Source organism: Heterocephalus glaber, unplaced genomic scaffold (genome assembly GCF_053883595.1).
Source record: "Heterocephalus glaber isolate CG9 unplaced genomic scaffold, H.glaber_assembly_v1.0 deba00001564, whole genome shotgun sequence".
NCBI lineage: Eukaryota > Metazoa > Chordata > Mammalia > Rodentia > Bathyergidae > Heterocephalus > Heterocephalus glaber.
The window spans coordinates 19431953-19451820 of record NW_028258351.1 but is presented as its reverse complement, the minus strand read 5'-3'; the positions used below and the strand labels follow the sequence as shown (position 1 = coordinate 19451820).

At 46.8% G+C, this 19868-nt stretch overlaps 1 protein-coding gene across 19 annotated transcripts in view; it reads right to left on the bottom strand.

The window, feature by feature from the left end:
• Dnah2 (dynein axonemal heavy chain 2) overlaps window positions 1-19868 on the bottom strand; it is a 102055-nt gene that overhangs the window by 443 nt on the left and 81744 nt on the right. For 16 of the 19 annotated variants that reach the window (XM_021238369.2, XM_021238379.2, XM_021238377.2 and 13 more), the window contains 22 exons: window positions 16920-17084; window positions 16282-16407; window positions 15831-15979; window positions 15691-15757; window positions 15414-15564; window positions 15048-15196; window positions 14728-14861; window positions 14415-14559; window positions 14071-14270; window positions 11940-12066; window positions 9330-9516; window positions 9001-9149; window positions 8717-8900; window positions 8340-8530; window positions 3225-3416; window positions 2879-3063; window positions 2431-2659; window positions 2202-2353; window positions 1965-2079; window positions 719-895; window positions 547-621; window positions 226-376 (listed from right to left, as the gene is read on the bottom strand). In XM_021238369.2, coding sequence (XP_021094028.2) covers window positions 226-376; window positions 547-621; window positions 719-895; window positions 1965-2079; window positions 2202-2353; window positions 2431-2659; window positions 2879-3063; window positions 3225-3416; window positions 8340-8530; window positions 8717-8900; window positions 9001-9149; window positions 9330-9516; window positions 11940-12066; window positions 14071-14270; window positions 14415-14559; window positions 14728-14861; window positions 15048-15196; window positions 15414-15564; window positions 15691-15757; window positions 15831-15979; window positions 16282-16407; window positions 16920-17084 — 3400 coding nt within the window. Of the gene's footprint in view, window positions 1-225; window positions 377-442; window positions 622-718; window positions 896-1964; window positions 2080-2201; window positions 2354-2430; window positions 2660-2878; window positions 3064-3224; window positions 3417-8339; window positions 8531-8716; window positions 8901-9000; window positions 9150-9329; window positions 9517-11939; window positions 12067-14070; window positions 14271-14414; window positions 14654-14727; window positions 14862-15047; window positions 15197-15413; window positions 15565-15690; window positions 15758-15830; window positions 15980-16281; window positions 16408-16919; window positions 17085-19868 lie in introns of those variants that run through there. The other 3 variants (XR_002386988.2, XM_021238374.2, XM_021238387.2) reach the window with 3 other exon arrangements.

The following is a 19868-nucleotide window of genomic DNA, read 5'->3' as shown; positions in this document are numbered from 1 at the left end:
AAGATCTAAGCAAAGGGCCAGGTGTGATGGTGCATGCCTGTAATCCCAGCACTTGGGAGGCCGAGGCAGGAAGATCACTGTGAATTCAAGGCCAGCCTGGGCTACATAGTGAGTCTGAGGCCAGCCTGGCTATGTAGTAAGACCTTGTCTCAAAAAAAAAAAAAAAAAAAAAATCCAAGCAAGGGATAGGGCAAGCAAGCAGGTGGTCTAGAGGAGCTGCCCCACCCTTGGCACTCTTCTTGCGGCTCTCTGCAGGACGAAAGTGGATGGTGGGCATGAGACAGACCAGTTGCATGGGCTCTGCCTCCACCAAGCAGGAGTTCTTCCGGTCCCAGCCAGCACCCTCCAGGTATAGGCCCCGAACCCAAACACCATCCTAGGAAGAGATGAGGACAAGTTTGGGGGAAGCCTAGACCCTAAGTTGCCACCACCCCTGATCTACCTCCTGTTCTCTCTTCTCTTCCAATTATGTTCCTCTTTTGCTCCCACCACACTCCTTCACCAGATCCTCTTTTGCTCAGATCCCCAAGTTCATGCAGCTTCTACCTTTGGTGGATACACTAGATTGCTATCATCCACAGTGGAAACAATAAACTCCCAGGAGAGGCTGTCCACTGAAATCTGGGGATTGAAGATGAAAATAAGGGAGGCCCCCAAAGATGAGAGCCAATGTATATCCTCAGCATCCCAGCCCCTTCCCAAATTCCACATCGCTCACATTGTTTTGTCGAGCTGCACACTGCAGCACGGCAGTGAGGAAGCCAGTGGGAAAGGTGAAACCAGACAGCCAGAAGATCACAGGAGGCCGGGTGCGACTGGCCCACAGCTCAAACTGCTCCACCCGCATGGCCAGGTCCCGGGTCCACGAAGCCAGTGGCTTCTGTGAGGGATATGCCTAGGAGAGGAGGCAGTGTGTGTGTTCATTTGCTGAATCATGCAGTCAGATCCACAGTGGCTCTGGGAAGATTATGCTTTACAGCTCCTGCCCTTCAACTGTGATTGGGTAAAGGTCTCCAAAAGCCAACTTCCAGAAAAGAAGCGTAAAATGGCAACTATTTATTAATAACACTGGCATCAGTAAAGATTGAGTATCCCTTATCCAAAATGCTTGAGGCCAGAGATATTTCAGATTTCAGAGTTTTTCTGATTTTGAAATATTTGCATAGACTACCAGTTGAGAAGCCTAATCCAAAAAAATCTAAACACTTTTTTAAAAAGATGAGGTCTTGTTAGACCCAAGGGAAGTGGTGCTTGCTTGTAATCTCAACATTTGGGAAGCTGAGGCAAGAATGCCATGAGTTTGAGGTCACCCTGGGCTACATAGTGAGTTCAAGGCCAGCCTGAGCTACATAACAAGACTCTGTCTCAATAAAAAAAAAGAGAGAGACGGCCTGGGATTTAGCTCAGTGGTGCCACCCCTTGCCTCATAAGCACAAGGTCCCGAGTTTGATCCCCTGATACCAAAAAAAACGAGAGAGAGATCTTATTATATTTCACAGGCTGGCCTTAAGCTCATTATCCTCCTGCCTCAGCCTCCCAAGTAGCTGAGACTACAGCTATGTGCTAGTATCCTTGGCCAAAATCTGAAACTTTTTGAGTGTCATGTTGGCACTTAAAGCATCAGATTTGGAGCATTTCAGATTTTCAGATGCTCAACCAGTGTACCCTTATTATATTAACCAGTGTACCCTTAATGAAGCACCTATTGAATGTTGTGCCTAGTATGGGGAATCTTTGAAACATCCTTGGACAGATTATTACTTGCCCTGAATAAGAGTGTAAGTAAGTTATGCAGTCAATCAGTGAATGGCAGAGCCAGACTTCAACCTGGAACTTGTCTGGCTTTGAAGCCCAGACCATCTGCAGTTTGCTATATGCTCCCCAGAGTCAAGAGAAGAGGGGTTTGGCGTGAGAGGAGAGCTTATTGTTCAGCACTAGTAGGATCAACAGTGGTATAATCTTGCCTTTCCCCAGAGTGGAGGAACGTGGGCATCAAAGATGCAGTTGAAAATCTCTTCCAGGCTGGTCGACATGACAATGAGGCCTTGGATGCCCTTCTCGAGGTCTGTCAGTGACAACCTGAGCAGGTTGAAGTGGACAGGATGTTGGAGATGGCACTGCACTGGGAGGGCCATCGCAGCCAGGGTGAAGGCCTTGTCCCTGCCCCCTCCCACATTCTGCAGAGCCCCTCTCAGTCTCACAGGATCATCTCCATCAGCTTGTTGTATCTGTGGATCTCCTGCAGAAGGACCACATTGAGGGGGGAGGGATCGAGAGCCAGCAGTTTTTGGGTCCCCTCATAATCAATCATCTCAGGGATCTTCTGCTTCACATCAGCAGCCAGTTCAAGAACCTGAGGAGGTGGAGGCACTGAGTGTGACTATCTCTTCCCCAACACTTCCCCTCCCCCTGGCATCTGTCAGTTCTCACCTTCTCTTCACGGCTCTGGCCGCCAACACTGGTAGGTGTGATCTGAGGCTGCAGGGAAAGCAGAGTCTCAAATAGAGTTCGTGCCTCAGTTATCTGGGAGGCCACATCGGCATTGGGATGCTGGCCAAAGGCCTCAGGGGGGTCCATGCTGGGCAACAAGCTGATGTATTCCTTGTAAGAGGCCAGGCTCCCATCCTTGGGGATAAAGTAAGTCTCCAGTGCTGACAACCTGGGGAGCACAGCATAACTGTCACCATATGGTGGGGACACAGGCTTCAATTCCAGGGCAAGATCCCAATCCCTATGTATGTTCTATTTAGGATGACCTGTCTCTTGCTCCCCCTCCCAATCTCATAATTTGTCTTCTCTTCCCTCATATTCTCTCCTCAAATACTTCCCTTATCTCCAATCCTGCCACCTCCTTTGTTTGTGTCCTCTGATGCCTCACCGGTAGGAAGGAGTTGACAGAGCCTGGTCACAGAAATAGTCATTGATGTAGGTGGTGAGCAGGCGCCTGTCCCAGTCATCAGTGACGTGTCCACCATAGTTGATGCCAGCAATGAGGTACTTGAGTGCATCCCAGGCTGTCTCCTCATACACATCCAGATAGAGGCTCAGCAGGTTCTCAGACACCTGTGCAGGGTCCCATCCGAATCCCAGCCCCAGAGTTACAGCAGGAATCCTGCTGATGGCACTTTTCCCAAGGGGTTTCTGTCAATATTCCTACAGGGAGTTATGGGGCAGGGAATGTAGGGAGAGAGGGCTGAGATGAGGGACCCCTGGTCAGTACAAACCTCAAAGTCAGAGTCATTGAAGCCATAGATCATGTTCCAGCCAAGCTGCAGGAACTTTTTGCGTTCAAGTAATATAGAGTGGAAGAAACACAGTGCAAACAGCAACTTCTTATATTTGGCAGGTTTGGAGCAGTGGATAAACTGTGGTTCTGACATCAGTTGGTAAAGATGTGTCATATTGGCCTTTAGGCCCTGGGGACAATAAAGTACAGAGGTGGGGTGACATGCATCATGCTCACCCCTGCCAGGATCACAACCACAAATAGTTATAGAGGTTGTTCACTGCACAAAGGTACCAGCTGAAGGGGTGAATGAATGCTGAAATCTAGCCCTTGATCTGATGTGGAGATTTGCACAAAATTACAAGGCTGGGTTAACCACATTAAAAAAATAATAAGATTACAGGCATGGGGATTTTGCTCAGTGGTACAGCATTTGCCTAGCATGTATGAGGCCCTGGGTTCCATCTCCAGCACAGTAAATAAGTAATAAGTAAGCAAATAAATAAATAAAATTGCACCCCTACTTCATATCATACTTATAAACATCAATTCCAAAGTGACTGAAAAACCTAAATGTGAATGTCAAAATTATCCTTTTTTGGGGGGAAGACAAGCATAGATGAATATTTTTTTTCTTTTGGTACCGGGGATCGAACTCAGGTCCTTGTACTTGTGGGGCAGGCAGTGGAACCACTGAGCTAAATCCCTGGCCCATAGATGAATATTTTAATAATCTTGAAGGAAAAAAGGATTTTTTGACCAAGAAAGAAGTACAAACCATTTTTTTTAAAAGCTAAATTAAACCTCATAAAAATTATAATTTTCTGGGCAGAGGATTTAGCCCAGTGGTGCCAACGCCTGCCTTGCCAGTGCAAGATCCTAAATTCGATCTCTGGTACCAAAAAAAAAAAAAAATTAAGAATTTCTATCACTAGAAAATAAAGGAAAATAAAAAAGACAAACCACAAAACATGTAAATGACCAAGGATTAGGATCTAGAATGAAGAAATATGAAATGTGAGGAACAGCATAGAGAAGTCTCAAGAACATAATATTCAGCGGGAAAAGCAAGTTGTGGAGAAATGTATAGCGGAGATGCATTAGCAACACAGACTTCTGGGTCAAAATGATAAAGAAAATGACAAAAACAACATTCAAATAGTGGCTTCTGAGTGTGGAGGGTAGGTAATGAGATCAATGAGATAGGGAGGAGCTACACCAATACTTCAAAGAAACTGCTAATGTTCTGCTGCCCAAAACAATGACAGGGCTGGGGTGTAGCTCAGTGGCAAAGCAAGTGCTTAACATGCACAAAGCCCTGGATTTGCTGCCCAGCATACCACACACACACACACACACACATGGGGTATGCAAGTACTGTATTCATTGAATCATGATCCTTTATGTCTTTCATATATTTTATAAGTATTTGTATTAAGTAGATATAAGTACTACCTATTTAATATGTAATATATTATTCTATATTAATCGATAATATATTAGATACATTATATATCTAATGTATATTTTATATATATTAAATAGGTAGATAGCAAGGAGTGGTCCAGAAACACTCCAGGACCTCACTCAAACTGGTGACTGGCTGTGCTTCCAGGGACTTTTTCCTGCCCCTTCAGTGCTGGGGCTGGAACCCAGAGTCTGGCACAGCCTACTGCTCTGCTTAGCTCACCACTAAGGCCCATTCTCAGGCTTTCTTACCTGAAGGAAAGCTCAAATGAACTTCTGTCCCCTTAACTGAGGATCCTTAACTATCTGGGCTGCTTTTGTATAAACTGATGCAAAAATTGGCCTTTTCACAGGACAAAATTGTGATACTTTATCCTTGAATAGATCCTGGACAGGGGGAGGGGGGATCTATAAAGGGTATTTTTGGATCATTTGGCAATTGGAATATGTATAATAGATTAGATTAAAAGTATAGATTTGATGTTAAATTTATTGAAGTTGGTGAGGGTGTTGCAATTATATAGGGCATTCTGTTTTCAGTACTGAACCCTTTACACTAAAATACACAGAAGAATTTAGTGGTAAAGGGCCACGATGTATACAATGGACTCTAACATGGTTCAGAAAAAATTGTGTGAGTACTTGTACCCATGCATATGGAGAAAAAGAAACCAGTGAAATAGTAAGGGGGTTAAAATGTTAACAATAAATGAATCTGAGTAAATTGTGGGGAGGGCTTTTCTCCTTTTTTATTGTACTGGGGATTGAACTTGGGGCTTTGCACTGAGCTACATTCTCAGTTGTTTCTTAAATTTATTTTTTATTTTGAGACAGGGTAATCGCTAACTCCCTAAATTGTCCTAGCAGGGTGGAAGGATAAAGCAGGAGGATTGGGCCGGGGATTTAGCTCAGTGGTTCTGGCGCCTGCCTCGAAAGCGCAAGGTCCTGAGTTTGATCCCCGGTACCAAAAAAAAAAAAAAGCAGGAGGATTACTTAGTGACTTAATGAGACCCTGCCTCAATAAAAGGGGATGGAGATGCAGTTTATGTAGAGGCCCAGGTTCACCCCAGCACTGCAAAAAGAAACGTTTTCTGTTATGCTGGTGACAGATTTCCAGATTGTTTGACATTTTTTAAAAAAGGGTATAGAATACTTGTATTGGCTGAAATAATGAAGGTAAAAAGCAATCAACTTTTAACTTATTATTTTAAAAAAGTATAGGGCCAGTAACAAAAATGGGATGAAGAGATAATCTGTGGTGGAAGAACAGACAGTTCATTGTAAAGGCGTGGGGTTTAGGGCACTAGAATGCCAAGAAGTGCCTTGTCAGATGGCAATTCATATCTGGAACTGAGCTTGGTACTAGAGCCAGAGATGGGGGATTGGAGTTGAAACCACAAGGACAGTTTCTCCATAAATTCGTGAAAGAAGGAAATGTAGAATGAGAAAAGTTGGTGGTCAAAGAATAAGTCTTGAGTTACAACCATAAACAAAGAAGAGAAAGAAACACAAAAGTAAATGATGTATCCAGTGTGAGAAAGAAGCCAGGCATGGTGGTACACCCTTGTAATCTGAGCACTCTGGCAAGCTGAGGCAGGAGATGTGCAAATTTGATCCCAGCCTAAGCAATTTAGCAACTTAGTGATACCCTGTCTCAAAAAGAAAATAAAAATAAAATAATAGATTTGGAGGGGCGGGTTGGTACCGGGGATAGAACTCAGGTCCTTGCGCTTGTGCAGCAGGTGATGAAACCACTGAGCTACATCCCCGGCCCCTAAAAATAAAATAATAATAAAGGGCCAAGGATGTAGCTCAGTGTGAAGGTCGTGGTTCACTCCCCAGTGCCAGTAGCAAAAAGGGAGAAAAGAGTGTTGTGTCCGGGAGGCAGGAAAGGGGGAAGTCACTGTGTCCACCACCCCAGGCTGGCCAAGGAGGGTTAGAATGACAACAGGGGTCCAAGCATCCATTTGCACAGCACTTATTTGTTGAGTATCTATTGGTCACTGAGCTTTGCACACAGTGTGAAAAAAAGATCTTAAAAGCAACAAAAAGCTTCCAAAATAGCTTGAGTAGGGGAACGTATGGGTGGGATGTCAGGTAAAGGATCAGTACCACTGTATTCAATAGTGACCTTGTGATACTGCAAATAAATTCTTTCCTTCTCCTTCTCCTTCTTTCTCTCTCTCTCTCTCTCTCTCTCTCTCTCTCTCTCTCTCTCTCTCTCTCTCTCTCTTTCTTTCTTTTTTTTTTGGTACCAGGGATTGAACTCAGAACCTTGCACTTGCCAGGCAGGCACAGCACCACTGAGCTGAATACCCTACCGTCTCTTTCTTTCTGAGACAGAGTCTCACAATGTAGTTCAGCCTGACCTTGAACTCACTATGTAGCCCAAGCTGGCCTCAGACTCACAGCAATCCTCCTGCCTCAGCCTCCTGAGTATTGGGATTATAGGTGTGTGTCATCACATCCAGCCAAATAAAACCTTTAGACGAGTTCAGGTGCATTCAGGGTGGTATGATTGTAGACCTGGACAAATAAAACTTTCAAGAGAACAGGAGGGAAGCAGAGAGAATGAGGCTGGGGTTCAGGAAGTGTGACTTTAGGCAGAGAATGTAAGGAAATGGGAAGCAAAATATTTCCTCAATGTAAAAGAATGAATTTGAGAACTCAACTACCACATTCTGGTTCAGGATTATTCACTCTTTCTGTGCTTCAGTTTCCTATCTGTAAAATGAGGTAATAGTTTTTATCTAATGGCCTGTGTGTGTGTGTATGTGTATGTGTGCATGTGTCCATGTGTGTGTGTGAAATCAGTTAATAAATGTAAAGAACTTAGAACAGTGGTTGGCAAATAATAATCACTCAAGAGCAGGGCATGGTGGTATATGCCTGTAATCCCAGCATTTAGGAGGCTGAGGCAGGAGATTCAGTGCAAGTTCCAGGCCAGCCTGGCCTACACAGAGAGTAGAAGGCAAGCCTTGAATACATAGGAAGACCCTGTCTCAGAAAAAGAAAAATCACTCAAGAAATGTTAGATACAGGGCTAGGGATGTAGCTCATGGGCAGAGTGCTTGCCTAGCATATCTGAGGGCCTGGTGATCCTCAGCACCATAAATACACACATACACAGAGAGTGCATGTGCATGTACACACACACATGCAAAAAGCTTAGATATTGCTCTTATATTCTAGGAGTTTGGCCCAAAGAAGAGAGAATTGAGGTGGAATTTTGGAGAGAAAAATACATTCAAAGTTGTGTTGTTTTTAAGGTTAAGGCATCTCTCTGTCCTGCTGTGGTGGTCCATCCCTATATACTCAGGAGGCTGAGGCAGGAAGATCTTAATTTTAAATCCAGCCTAGGAACATAGCAAGACCTTGCCTCAAAAAACAAAACAAAACACCTGTCATGTGTGGTGGTACACACATGTAATCCCAGCACTGAGAAGGCTGAGGCAGGAGGATCGCCATGAGTTGGAGGCCAGCCTGGGCTACATAGTGAGTTTAAGGCCAGCTTGAATTATATAGTGAGACTCTGTCTCAAAAAAACAAAACAACAAAAAGCACTTTGCTGTCATCCTAGCAGGAGGAAAATCAGACCAGAGGTCAGATGACCCTGTTGATGCAAGCTTTCTACAAACACCCATACCTTTGGTGGCTCTATGGTCATCTTGATGCTGGCCTGCAGGATTGAGATAGGGAAGTCGGGGTGGGGGCTAGAGCTGAGCCAGAGGCGGAAGGAAGGGTGAGGGTCCTCCACCTGCAGCTGCTCCACCAATTTGTCCAGGTTGGGCATCCAAGATAGGGACAGGTGGCAGTTTGCCAGGAATACCCAATGTCCTGCAAGAAGAAGTCAGGGACAGCAGGAATAACTCCCTAGCCCCACCTGTCCCCACACTTTCCATCTAGTGACAGAGGGGACAGTGCCCTTTGCTCAAGCCTGGCACTCCTTGGGCCTTCTGGAAAAGTGGGAGCCGTGTTCATCTAGGGATGGAGGTGGGTGCGAATGAGCAGATGGACACTGACCCTTAGCCACACCGTCTCTGAGGAGCCCAGCAGCAATGGGGGCCTGGCCCTGGCCCAGGGAGAGGGCATGGAAGCGCTGGGCCATGCCTGTGTGTTCTGCCAGCTGGAGGAGGGCACTGGTGGGGTCCACACCAGGGGACAGGATGAATACAAGTGGGGTTCGTGGCGTCGAGTCCTCCATCACCTGGAAGCAGGGAGACACATTAGGTAGAAGCCAAGGAGGAGTGTTCAGCAGAGCATGGGAGGCAGGGAGTCCTCTGTGGGCAGGAGGCAGGGCCACTGACCAGCTTCATGTTTAGCACGGGCGGCTCAATGAAGCGGGAGCCAAGGTTGGAGACAATGAAAGAGGTGACACAGAATGCCACCCGGTCCTGGCGCAGGGAACGCACAATCAGCATCCGTTGCATTTCATTGCAGGCATTTTCCCACTCACCTGGGCACAAGGAGAGTAATGGCAGGGAGAATGAGCTGGAAGAGCCAGGAATCAAACAAAGGGGACCTGCAGGGACTGCAGCCAGCCAGGGGAGCTTAGGAGAGGGGTGAAGACTGAAGGGACTGGAACCTGGGCTGGAGGAGAAAGACATAAGGGGCAGGGGCTCAGGGGCCGGGGCACCTGGCAACATGGCTTTCTCCGGGGTGGCGTTGGTGTACCACATGTGCCAGTCCCGGGGGTACTGCTCGAAGGAGTTCATGAGCCCATGGAAGTTGGTCAGTTTGTCCAGCTCTGTGATGTTATCCCAGTAGGCATCTGCTAGCCAACTAGTGCATGGGTTGTCCATCTGACCCTCCCGATCCAGGACCTGGGGGGATGAGAGGGGGAAGGAGACAGATGGGAATGCCTCAAAAAAAGTTATTGGCTTCAAATATTCCCAACACAAAGAAATAACAAATGTCTGAATTGATGAATATGCCAGTTACCTTGAACTGATCATTCTGTGCTGTATTATATATGTACAAATGTGTCACATTTCAGGTTACTGTGCCCCACAAATGTGCACAGTTACTATGCTGGGGATTGAAACTAGGGCCCTGCACATACTAGGCAAGCATTCTACCACTGAGCTACGTTCCCAACCCAAACTGTGTATTTTAATTTTTTTTTTGAGACAGGGTCTTGCTCAATTGCTAAATTGCCCTGGCTGGGCTTGAACTTGCAATCCACCTGCCTCAGCCTCCCAGAGTGCTGGGATTATAGGTGTGCATAATCTCTCCCAGCTTCTCTTTTTTCCTTTCTTTCCTTCCTTCCTTCCTCTCTCCCTCTCTCCCTTCCTTCTTTCTTGGGGTAAGAAAGCCAAGACGGTCTTGCATGAAACAAAGTGAAGGCAAAGATGAATCCAAGAATCCAAAACGGATGGAGTCCACCTTTTCTGCGGGATAAATGGGGGGGGGGGGGGGGCGGTGCAGTGCAGGGGCCTAACTAGGACTCCCTCTATTGGGAGCTATCCGTTGATCTTTAGGAAACTTGCGCCCTCTGGTGGATCTTTGGTAATAATGTCTCCACCCCAATGACTAGTTGGTAACCTGTTTATTCATCCTCTTTTAACAAAAAAAAAAAATTTTTTTTTTTGCAGTGTTCACAGACGCTAGGAAAGTTCTTTGTCACTGATCTACATCCCCAGCCCATAAGTTTTGTTTTTAAGATGGGGTATTGATGTATTGCCCAGGCTGGCCTCTAACTCCTAGGCTCAGCTTCTGGAATTCTTTTTTTTATGGGGGTAAGGGGGTGAGACAGGGTCTCACTATGTTGTTCAGGCTTGCTTCAACTCACTATGTAGTCCAGGCTGGACTGTAACTCAAAGCAACTTTCCTGCCTCAGCCTCCCTAGTGCTGGGATTATAGGCCTGCACCACCACACCTGGCAGCCCTGGGATTTTTAACAAGTACAGTATTTATTGTTTACCAACTATGTGTTTTATTTTATTTTATTTTTCTCAGTACAGGGAATTGAACTCAGGACCTTGAGCTTGCCAGGCAGGTAAGGTGCCACTGAGCTACATCCCTGGCCCTAATTATGTGTTTTAAATGTTTGGGATGCATCACTCCTCCCTTGAGGAGCTTATTTTCCAACTCAGAATTATGAATCCCTGGGCAAATTATGGACCAAAAACATAACAAATACAAGTAAATAAATTATCTAGTACATTAAAGATGGCAGTGCTGTGGAAAAATAGAATAAGCTGAGGAAGGTAATGAGATTGAGAGTGCTTGGAGGTAGGGTGAGGTATTGAATAAGATCAAGGGCTAGGGTGCAGTTCTGTGGCAGAGCACTTGTGTAGCATTTTGAGGCCCTCACCAGCATGAAAAGGAGGAAGAGGAAGAAGAAAGGGAAGAAGAGGAGGAGGGGAGGTAGAGAAGATACTCAAGGAGGCGTCCTTGAGACAAGGCTCAAAGGAGGTGGGAGAGAAAAGGTCACACCTAGGGGCAGTTGTCCAGTCTGGGGCACAGCAGGGACCCAGGTCTTTCAGCAAACCTGGCTGGAACATCTGAGGAGGCGATGGGGCCTGTGGGGCTGGAGTAGTTCGAGGGGCTGGGCAGAGGGCCATGATGGTGGTGATGGGGACTCCTGTCAAATGGTGTCCCCGTGAAAAGGCCCTCCCCGGTGGCTGAGGTGAAAGCTTAGGTACTGAGAGACACTGGAAAGCTGTTGCTGAAATGTAGGTGAGACATGAAGTAAAGGTGTCTGAACTGCTGTCTAGCAGGGAGAGGCTGCAGCTTCAAGGCCCATTTGAAGCCTATGATAATGGATGTAAAAGGAGTCCTCTCAGTCAGCACAAGTGTGCTTTTCTCCTGCTGCCTAGACCACACAGGGTAAGAGGGGAAGAAGTGCTGGATCTAGCAGAGCTGTGGTTTTGCCAAGCAAATGCTACACAGAAAGCAAGGGGCAAGTGAGTGGAGGTGTCTGTGGGCAGAGACTGTGATGGTGACCATGCAATTCAGGCTGAGAAAGAAGTGGCTTCAGACACAGCAAAAAGGTGGCACCCGTGGGTCACAGGTGAACAGCACCCTAATGCTCAGCCAGCTCCGCATGCCAGGGGGCGCAGGGCAGCGCTTGCCACTGCCATAGCCCCAGGCAGCTCATGGTGCACTTGCTCCTGGCCTAGTTTTTCTCAGCTCATTTGCTGAAGATTTGGGCCTAACCCCCAGGGTCTGGACTCCTTGTCACACATGACTACATCCCCAACCTTGACCACCCACAGCAGGCTGTGCCCACTGGCCAACTCACCACACCCCCACGCAGAAAGAAGTTGTACTCATCCATGTTGAGCTTGCCAGAGGTCTCCAGGATCTTGGCACACATATGAAAACTGAAGAGCAGTTTGTGGCGTTCAAAAAGGGTGCGGCAGGTGTACCTGGGAGAGGGGACAGGAAAGATGGAGGAGGTGGGTAAGGCTGGCAGTGTGTGCAGCACAGATGCTCACTGGGTGAAGAGCCTCACACAGGGTAAGGTTTTAATCAGCATCTAACCCAAATCTCCTGGAAAACTCCAGGGACTGAGGGGTCCCAAGAGAAGACTTTCCCAGAGTTCACTGGTAACTAGGGATTCAACTCCATTAAGAAACAAAACATTAGTAGTATGAGGTGACACATTCCTTTAATTTGAGCACTCTGGGAGGCTGAGACATGAGGATCACAAGTTCCACCCCAGCCTGTTTCAAAAATTTTAAAAGGGCTGAATCAAAAAAGATGTAGCTCAGTATGAAGACCCTGAGTTTCATCCCCAGTACTGAAGAAAAATGAAGAGAGAGAGAGAGAACAGTCTGTTTTTCTGGAAATACTTATTTCCCCACTGTCTTGGCAGGCCCTCTGTTAGGTCCTAAAGACACAAAGATGAGGGCCAGGGATTTAGCTTGGTGGTTCTGCTGCCTGCCTTGCAGGCACAAGGTTCCAAGTTTGATCCCCGGTACCAACAAGACACAAAGATGAGTAAGAAGTAATCTCTGTCCTTGAGGAAGTCAGACAAGGAAGGGAAGCCTTGTACTCTGACAGGCCTGGGTTGTGACATAAGTTATGATAAGGTGTGATGAGTCACATAAAGAGGCGGTAGTGGTGTCAAGGCAGGGGCACCCAGCTTTGCCTTGTGGAAGCATCTGAGAGGGTTTTCCCCAAAGTGCAATAGGGCTATTGGGCAGTGTGGGAAGGGCAGAGAGGTGAGTGCTCCAGGCTGGCCTCAAACTTATGGCGATCTTCTTGCCTCAGCCTCCCAAGTGCTAGGATTAATTACAGGTGTGCCTCCTTGGGCTACATAGTGAGGCCCAAGAGTAAAAGAGAAGAGAAGGCAGCACTGCCCAGTCAGCTGGCTCAATGTGGGGAACAGGAAACTGAGGCAGCTGGAAGCCAGGTCACAGAGGTCTTTGGGGGTCACTGGAGAGAAGAAAACCACTGAAGAGTTTAAACTAGGAGTGACAGGGTCAGATTGTATGTGTGCAAGGCTCACAAACTGAAAGGCAGGATGACCTGTCAGGGGGCCTCTGTGCAGTTCAGAAAGACCACGAAGACCTTTGTGGAGGCCCAGCTTGAGCAGTCAGTGGAGAGAATGGGGAGGGAGAAGTTTGCAGAAATATTCATCAGTTAAAAACCTGGTGACTGGTTTGAGAGGGAAAAGTCAAGGGTAACTTCTGGTTTCTGGGTTGGGTGATTGAGTGGTGGGTATTGGTGCCACTCAGAGGTGAAGATCATGGTGGAAGAGGGAAGATTATGAGTTTGATCTGAAACAGGTTGAACTTGAGGAGTCTGTGGGATGTCCAGGAAAAAAAGTCAAGTATTTTGCTGCTTAAAATGTGATCTACGGACCAGGAGCAGCAGCTCCCCTGGGAGCTTGTTAAAAACGCAGAATCTCAGGCCCCACTCAGACAACTTGAATCCCAATCTGTATTTTATTTTATTTTCTCCAATCTGTATTTTAATACAACTCCTAGTGATGGTTTTGAGTTTTTGTTGTTGTTGTTTGTTTGTTTTGTTTTTTAGAGAGGGTCTCGCTGTGTACTTCAGGTCAGCCTTGTACTCACTCTGTAGCCCAGGCTGGCCTTGAACTGGTGGCAATGCTCCTGCCTCAGCCTCCCAAGTGCTGGGATTACAGGCATTCACCACCACGACCAGCCCCAGTGCTTTACATACACATTGACATTTGAGAAGTGCTAAAATCATTCAATGCACAAAAGAGAGCTAAGGATATAAAACGGAATCAGCACCGCATTGATGATGGTTAAGCCTGGAGAATGACCGCAGGATGATTTAAGGAGAGGAGAACAGTTGGCCAAGGACAGCGGCCTGGTAAGTGCTAAGCTTGAAGTAGTCTGAGAAGAATCAGTGCCCACCACTTGGCCCCTTGCCTAGCGCACAGAGAGACATTGTACCTGTAGACAGCATAGGTGTGGTAGTCATTAAGGTAGTCAATGCGATCCTCCAGCTTATTGCTGCGATGGCTCTTGTCAATGCTGAGAATGAAGAGGCTGATGTAGGCATCCAGTGAGAATTGGTACATGGGGTCAATGCAGCCCATGTCATTGAGCACGAAGAATAGCACTGATGCCCGCTGGGCACATGGGCGGTAAGCCTGTGGGGAGGTGGAGGGAGCAGAATGAGGGCCACAGGAGGGGCAGGATACAGAGCAGGGCCTTGGGCAAGGGGCCTCAGAGTATTATCAGAGTTGCTTCTTGTTGGCTGGCCAGGAATGGGGCCAGAGGGCACAAGAGCTCACCTCACGGGCCATGTCTATGTTGATCTCTGTGGTCTCACCGGTCTCCAGCTGCTCAGTCACCTCACTGGCAGTTACCTTGGATGTCTGTAGGGCGTTCACCAGCTGCACGTCATCTAGTAGGGAGCCTGTGGCCTCATTCAGCAGCCTGGGGTTGGGGAGCCAAAGGAGCACATGGATCAAGGGGTTCAGGGTGCTGGCTGGAAGAATGGACTCACTGGCCCCTGGAATGCTGGCTGTGCCTGTGGGTAGACCAGAAAGATGCCAGCAGGGAACAGAACAATGGGACAATGGGTAGGCGGAGGCAAAGTCTCACCGGAGGATCTCATCCTCCAGCTCCTTGAGCTTCCTCTTGCCAGCAGTGATATTGATAACCAGTGAATCCTTCTGTTCCTCCAGCTCAGGCTGTTCCTTCCGTACCACAATGCCCAGCAGTTGGGCTTCCAGGCCCTAGAAGCACCAGGACTTAGGATAAGGGTCTCACCCTTGCAACCCCTTTACCCCTGCCATCCTTTTACACCTCTCCCCACCAAGACCTTCATCCTCAGTTGTCCAACTCAAGCTTAGCCTTTCTTCCAAACTCTACACCCTCTCCTGCTTCACCCGAGCTCAGTTCGGGCATCAGCTCTTATCCACCTGTTCTTTAACAGCAAAATTTACAATGGTGGTCTTGGCTGAGGTCTCTGGGCTGTAGTGGGGATTGGAGAGCTTGGTGGTGATATAGAAACGGAAATTGGTATTATATTCCACCTCCTTGTCTCCAATGCGAATCAGAAGCTGGCCACCTGCATCCACAAAAGGACAAAAGGTAAGGGTATATGACCAGCTGTGGGGTGACCCATTCCCCAATGGCATCTAGAGCAGTGATTCATCCTACCCTAAAGGCCTAGCCCAGTAAGTAGAAAACAGCCAAAGAGCCTCCCTTCCCTCCCTGGTGTCCTGGTTGGCTGGTCTCTAGGACTTGTCCCACAATCCAAGCCCGCAGTAAACCCAGGTGCTGACCAATTTGAGCTACGGATTTGTTGAGCACAGGGTTGAGTGTGGGGTCCAGATATTCCTGCACATTCTGGAGCAGCACTGGGTATCCAAACTGGATGGCCTGTTCTAGGATTCGAAGGTAATTACTCATCTGCAGGTCAATGATCTTCAGCCCCTAGAGAGCAAGGGAGAAGACGGAAGAAATACCAGGAGACAATGGTCAAGTGCAAGACTTCAAGAAGAGTCTAGGCTTGGGAGGAGAGTCCACTGGGGCTGCCCAACCAGGTGCCCAGCCTTATACCTGGTTTCCTTCCATGTTCTTGATCCATCTCTGGGCCTGGGCCTGAGGATCAATCATGAGGGCCCACCTGAAGGGGGAGGCATCAGTTGGAAAACAGGCTCTGCTCCTCCTCAGCCTCCCATTCCCTGCAGCATCCTTACCTGTTGCCACGGGTGACAATGATGCCATTCTCTGTGGAGAAGGCATCTGAGGGCAACCCCTGGATGTTCCAGTCCCGAACTTTGGTAGGATTGGACAGGAAGTTATTAATGGTGAAGCGAGGTGAACAACGAACCTGAAGGTCCCGGATCTGGGGAGAGAAGAACCCCAAATTTCAGCTTGGGTTCAGTAGCCTTGTCTCTCCCCTTCTGTATATCTCTGAATATTCCCTAAACTTCTAGCCCCAATCCTGTTTTAGAGCTCACGCTAACAACACTTATCATACCTGGACCTCCACCTCACCTCTCACCTCTCCTCTGTGTGTGTGTGTGTGTGTGTGTGTGTGTGTGTGTGTGACAGCCCAGGCTGGCCTTGAACTTGTGATCCTCCTGCCCCAGCCTCCCAAATGCTGGTATTACAGTTATTCACTACCACATCCTGCTCCCATCTCACCTTCCTGATCCAGATTTGGTTGACAATCTCATCCCGGTAGTTGGTCAGGAAGGGTCCCATGTAGGACAGGAATGCAGCTGCCAGGAGACAGTCTCCCACCAGGTAGCCGAGATCCTCCTCCAGGCCCTGGTGACAGGGAAGTAGAAGCTGCCTGGGCCTCCAGTCCTTTGGGAGATACTTGGAATGCTTTGGAAGTTGCTTTCCTCTGGACACATCTAGATCAAGGAAATTCTTTCCTTCTCCTAAACCTTTGTGCTCTGAGAACCTGGTTCTAATTACTTTTTTTTTTTCTGATTACTATTGAGTTCCTCACCTCTGGCAGCAATGTTTACCCTATGGTGATAAGGCTGACCCTGTGGAGCCAGCTGGGAGGAGGAGACAAGATGAGGTGGAGACAAGATGGCCCATGTCTGTTGTCTGTCAGGTTGGCAGCTGTATCAAGAGTCCCTGTGTGTGTGCTTCCCAGCCCCACCCAAACACAGAAGGGCCCCTGGGGTCTTTCCATCCACATTCTCACCAAATGCATTTCGGACAGCTAGGTTCCATGTTTTCCCTGAATATCCCTCAATGGGAAGGGGAAGCATCTCTTGGGATGGGCTGGTGGAGCAGAGTGGGGCACTGGCCCTCGAAGATCTCACCTTCATGGTCTCCTCCCATCGGGTCTTCTCGCCAGCCAAGCCTGACACCAGCATCCCAGCTCTCTCCAGCTTCAGCTGCATCTCTTCAGACTTCTTGTGGAGCTCTTCCTTTTGCGCCAGCTTCTCATCATACTGCTTCTTCAACATCTCCAGTTTTTCTGCCACCTGGGAAGAATCAATCACAGAGAATGGAAGGCAGGGGTCCAGGGCAGATTGTTCTGATCAAATCATGACTCTGTGTAACCCTGGGTCGGTCTCTCTCTCTTTTTTTTTTTTTTTTTTGAGGCAGGGTCTTGCTATGTAGTTCAGGCTGGCTTTAAACTCACTATGTAGTCCAGGCTGACCTTGAACTCAGTAGGTTGCCCAGCAGGCTGGTCTTAAACTCATAGTAATCTTCCTGCCTCAGCCTCTTCAGTGCTGGGATCACAGGCTTGTGCAACCACACTCGGCTGTTTCTGTCATGCCAAGGCAGGAATATAAAAAAACTCAAGCCCAGTTGTTCATGGTGGCACATGGCTGTAATCTCAGCACTCAGGAGGCTGAGGCAGGAGGGACGCTGTTTGAGGCCAGCCTAGGCTACATAGGGAAACTGTCTCAAAAAACAAAAAAACAGGGCCGGGGATTTAGCTCAGTGGTTCTGCCACCTGCCTCGAAAGCGCAAGGTCCTGAGTTCGATCCCAGGTACCAAAAAAACCCCCAAAAAACAAAAAAAACCAACCAACAAACAAAAACCTCAAGCCCATCCTGGGCAACTTAGCAAGACCCTGTCTCAAAATAAAAATAGTAAGAAAGGGCTGGGGATGTAGCTCAGTGTGATGCCCCTGGGTTCAGGCCTTAGTGCTGAAGAAAAAAAAAGAGGACAGGGACCTCTTGAAGCAATAGACCTCTAGCCCACATTTCCATAGTTAGTCCCATTCATCCAATGCAAACTACTATTTAACCTTTTTTCTTTTTTATTTTTTTCTGATAGTTATCTCCATATCACTGACTAACATGCTTGTGTCACCAACTCTTAAAATACACGAATCTTGTTCCTGTTCAGTTCAGTTCTGCTCTGGGTTCAATACTAGCCCTGGAATGACTATATTTGAATCTTTCTGTAGTTTTACTTTTTTTTTTTGCAATTTTAGCTTTTTCAATTAAAAAACTACCATGAAAATTTGCAAGCCTAGAACTACCCTTCAGCTAGATTTAATAGTTGTTACCATATTGGTAAATTTATCTCATTTATGAGGGTTTTTTTTTTTTGCCAAAGTATCTGAAGTTAAATTACAAACTCATGAAATTTCAAGCCTAAATACTTCATCTCTAGAAAAAGAAAGGACATTTTCTTCATTAATCATAGCATCGTGATTGTACCTAATAAAATCTTTGTCATATTTTAGAAAATAAATTTCTATTTGTCTATTTTTTGTTTTTGTTTTTGTTTTGTTTTGCTTAAGACAGGGTCTTTCTATCTAGCCCAGGCTAACCCCGAACTTACAGTAATCTTCCTGCCTTACTCTTCCAAGTGGTGGGATTACAGGCTGTACATGATCAGCTTATTTGTTTTGAATCATGAATACATTCACACAAATCAAAATTCAAAAGGAAGAAAAGTATATACAACAAAGGATAAGTCTTTCTGCTATTCCTGACCCAGACCTACCCCTGCCTTAGTTTCTTGTGTAGATTTCTAGAAAATTCCACACACAGAATAGGGACTCTATAGTTTATAGAAAAAGGAACTATAAGCACTGAGATGACAACAGACTTGTTCACTACCAAATCCTAAGACCTAGAATAATGCCAGCATGCAAACGTTTTTGGGGGGTGATTTTTTTTTTACAGCACTGTGGATCAAACCCAGAGTATTCACATGCTAAGCAAGTGCTGTACAACCAAGCTACACCCTCAGCCCCAGTGAATACATTTTAAAATAAAAATTGGCAGTTACAGACTACAACACTGGTCTGTATTCCTTAGTAGTACCTTACTAGCTTTAAGTTTTGTTTTGTTTTTGCAATGATGGGAGTAGAACCCAAGGCCTCACACCTGTTGGGCAAGTGCTCTACCAGTGAGCTGAGCCTTCAGCACATTTTTTCGGTTTTCAATTCAGAATAAATGCCTTTCATTTTTTTTGTTTTCACATTGATGAGAATTCACCCAAAGCCTAGCATATATTAGGCAAGCACTCTACCACTGAGCTGTATCCCCAGCCCTGCCTCATTCTTTCTAACTGCTCCAAAATAAGCTTGTGACTGGGCGCCACTCAGTGGTAATGCATGTGCTTAGCAAGCATAAGGCCCTGGGTTCAAAGCTTAGCACCACAAAACAACAACCCATTCACTTTATTCTGTCTACTACAGAAGCATTGCCTGTCTTTTTCCTCCCCATTCCCTACACCTACTTTCTCAGCTATACTTTTTTTTTTGGTACCTGGGATCAAACTCGCATCCTTGCACTTGAGCAGCAGGCAGCAAAACCACTGAGCTAAATCCCCGGCCCTTCAGCTATATTTTTATTTTTACTCTCTCAAGGTTGCTAACATTTATATTTAGAGGCCACAATTAATCCTCTGTGCTTTGCCTTGAGACTGGTTAGAAAGGTTGACCGTCACAAGCGGCTTTGACCTTAACATGACCAGATGGTGGGCACCAGGGCGTCTGTCTCAGCTGCTTGTGACCCAGGCACATTGGGATAGGTCAAGCACATGATGAAACGGTTATTAAATATGTTATCCTTGGTTGTGTTCTTTCTTTCAGAAATTCTCAATGACTGGATTGCTACCAATTAGATTAAGTTTGCTTTTTAAATTCTTTTCTGTAACCTGAATTATCTCTGCCTTTTTCCTCCTCTGGTACCATGTTTTGTGATAATTTTTTATCTTGGCATTCACTTCCACGTTGGAAGACTCCCTCCACCCTTTCACTCAGGTCATCTCCAGGGGAAGCACAGGGGTGCTCTGAT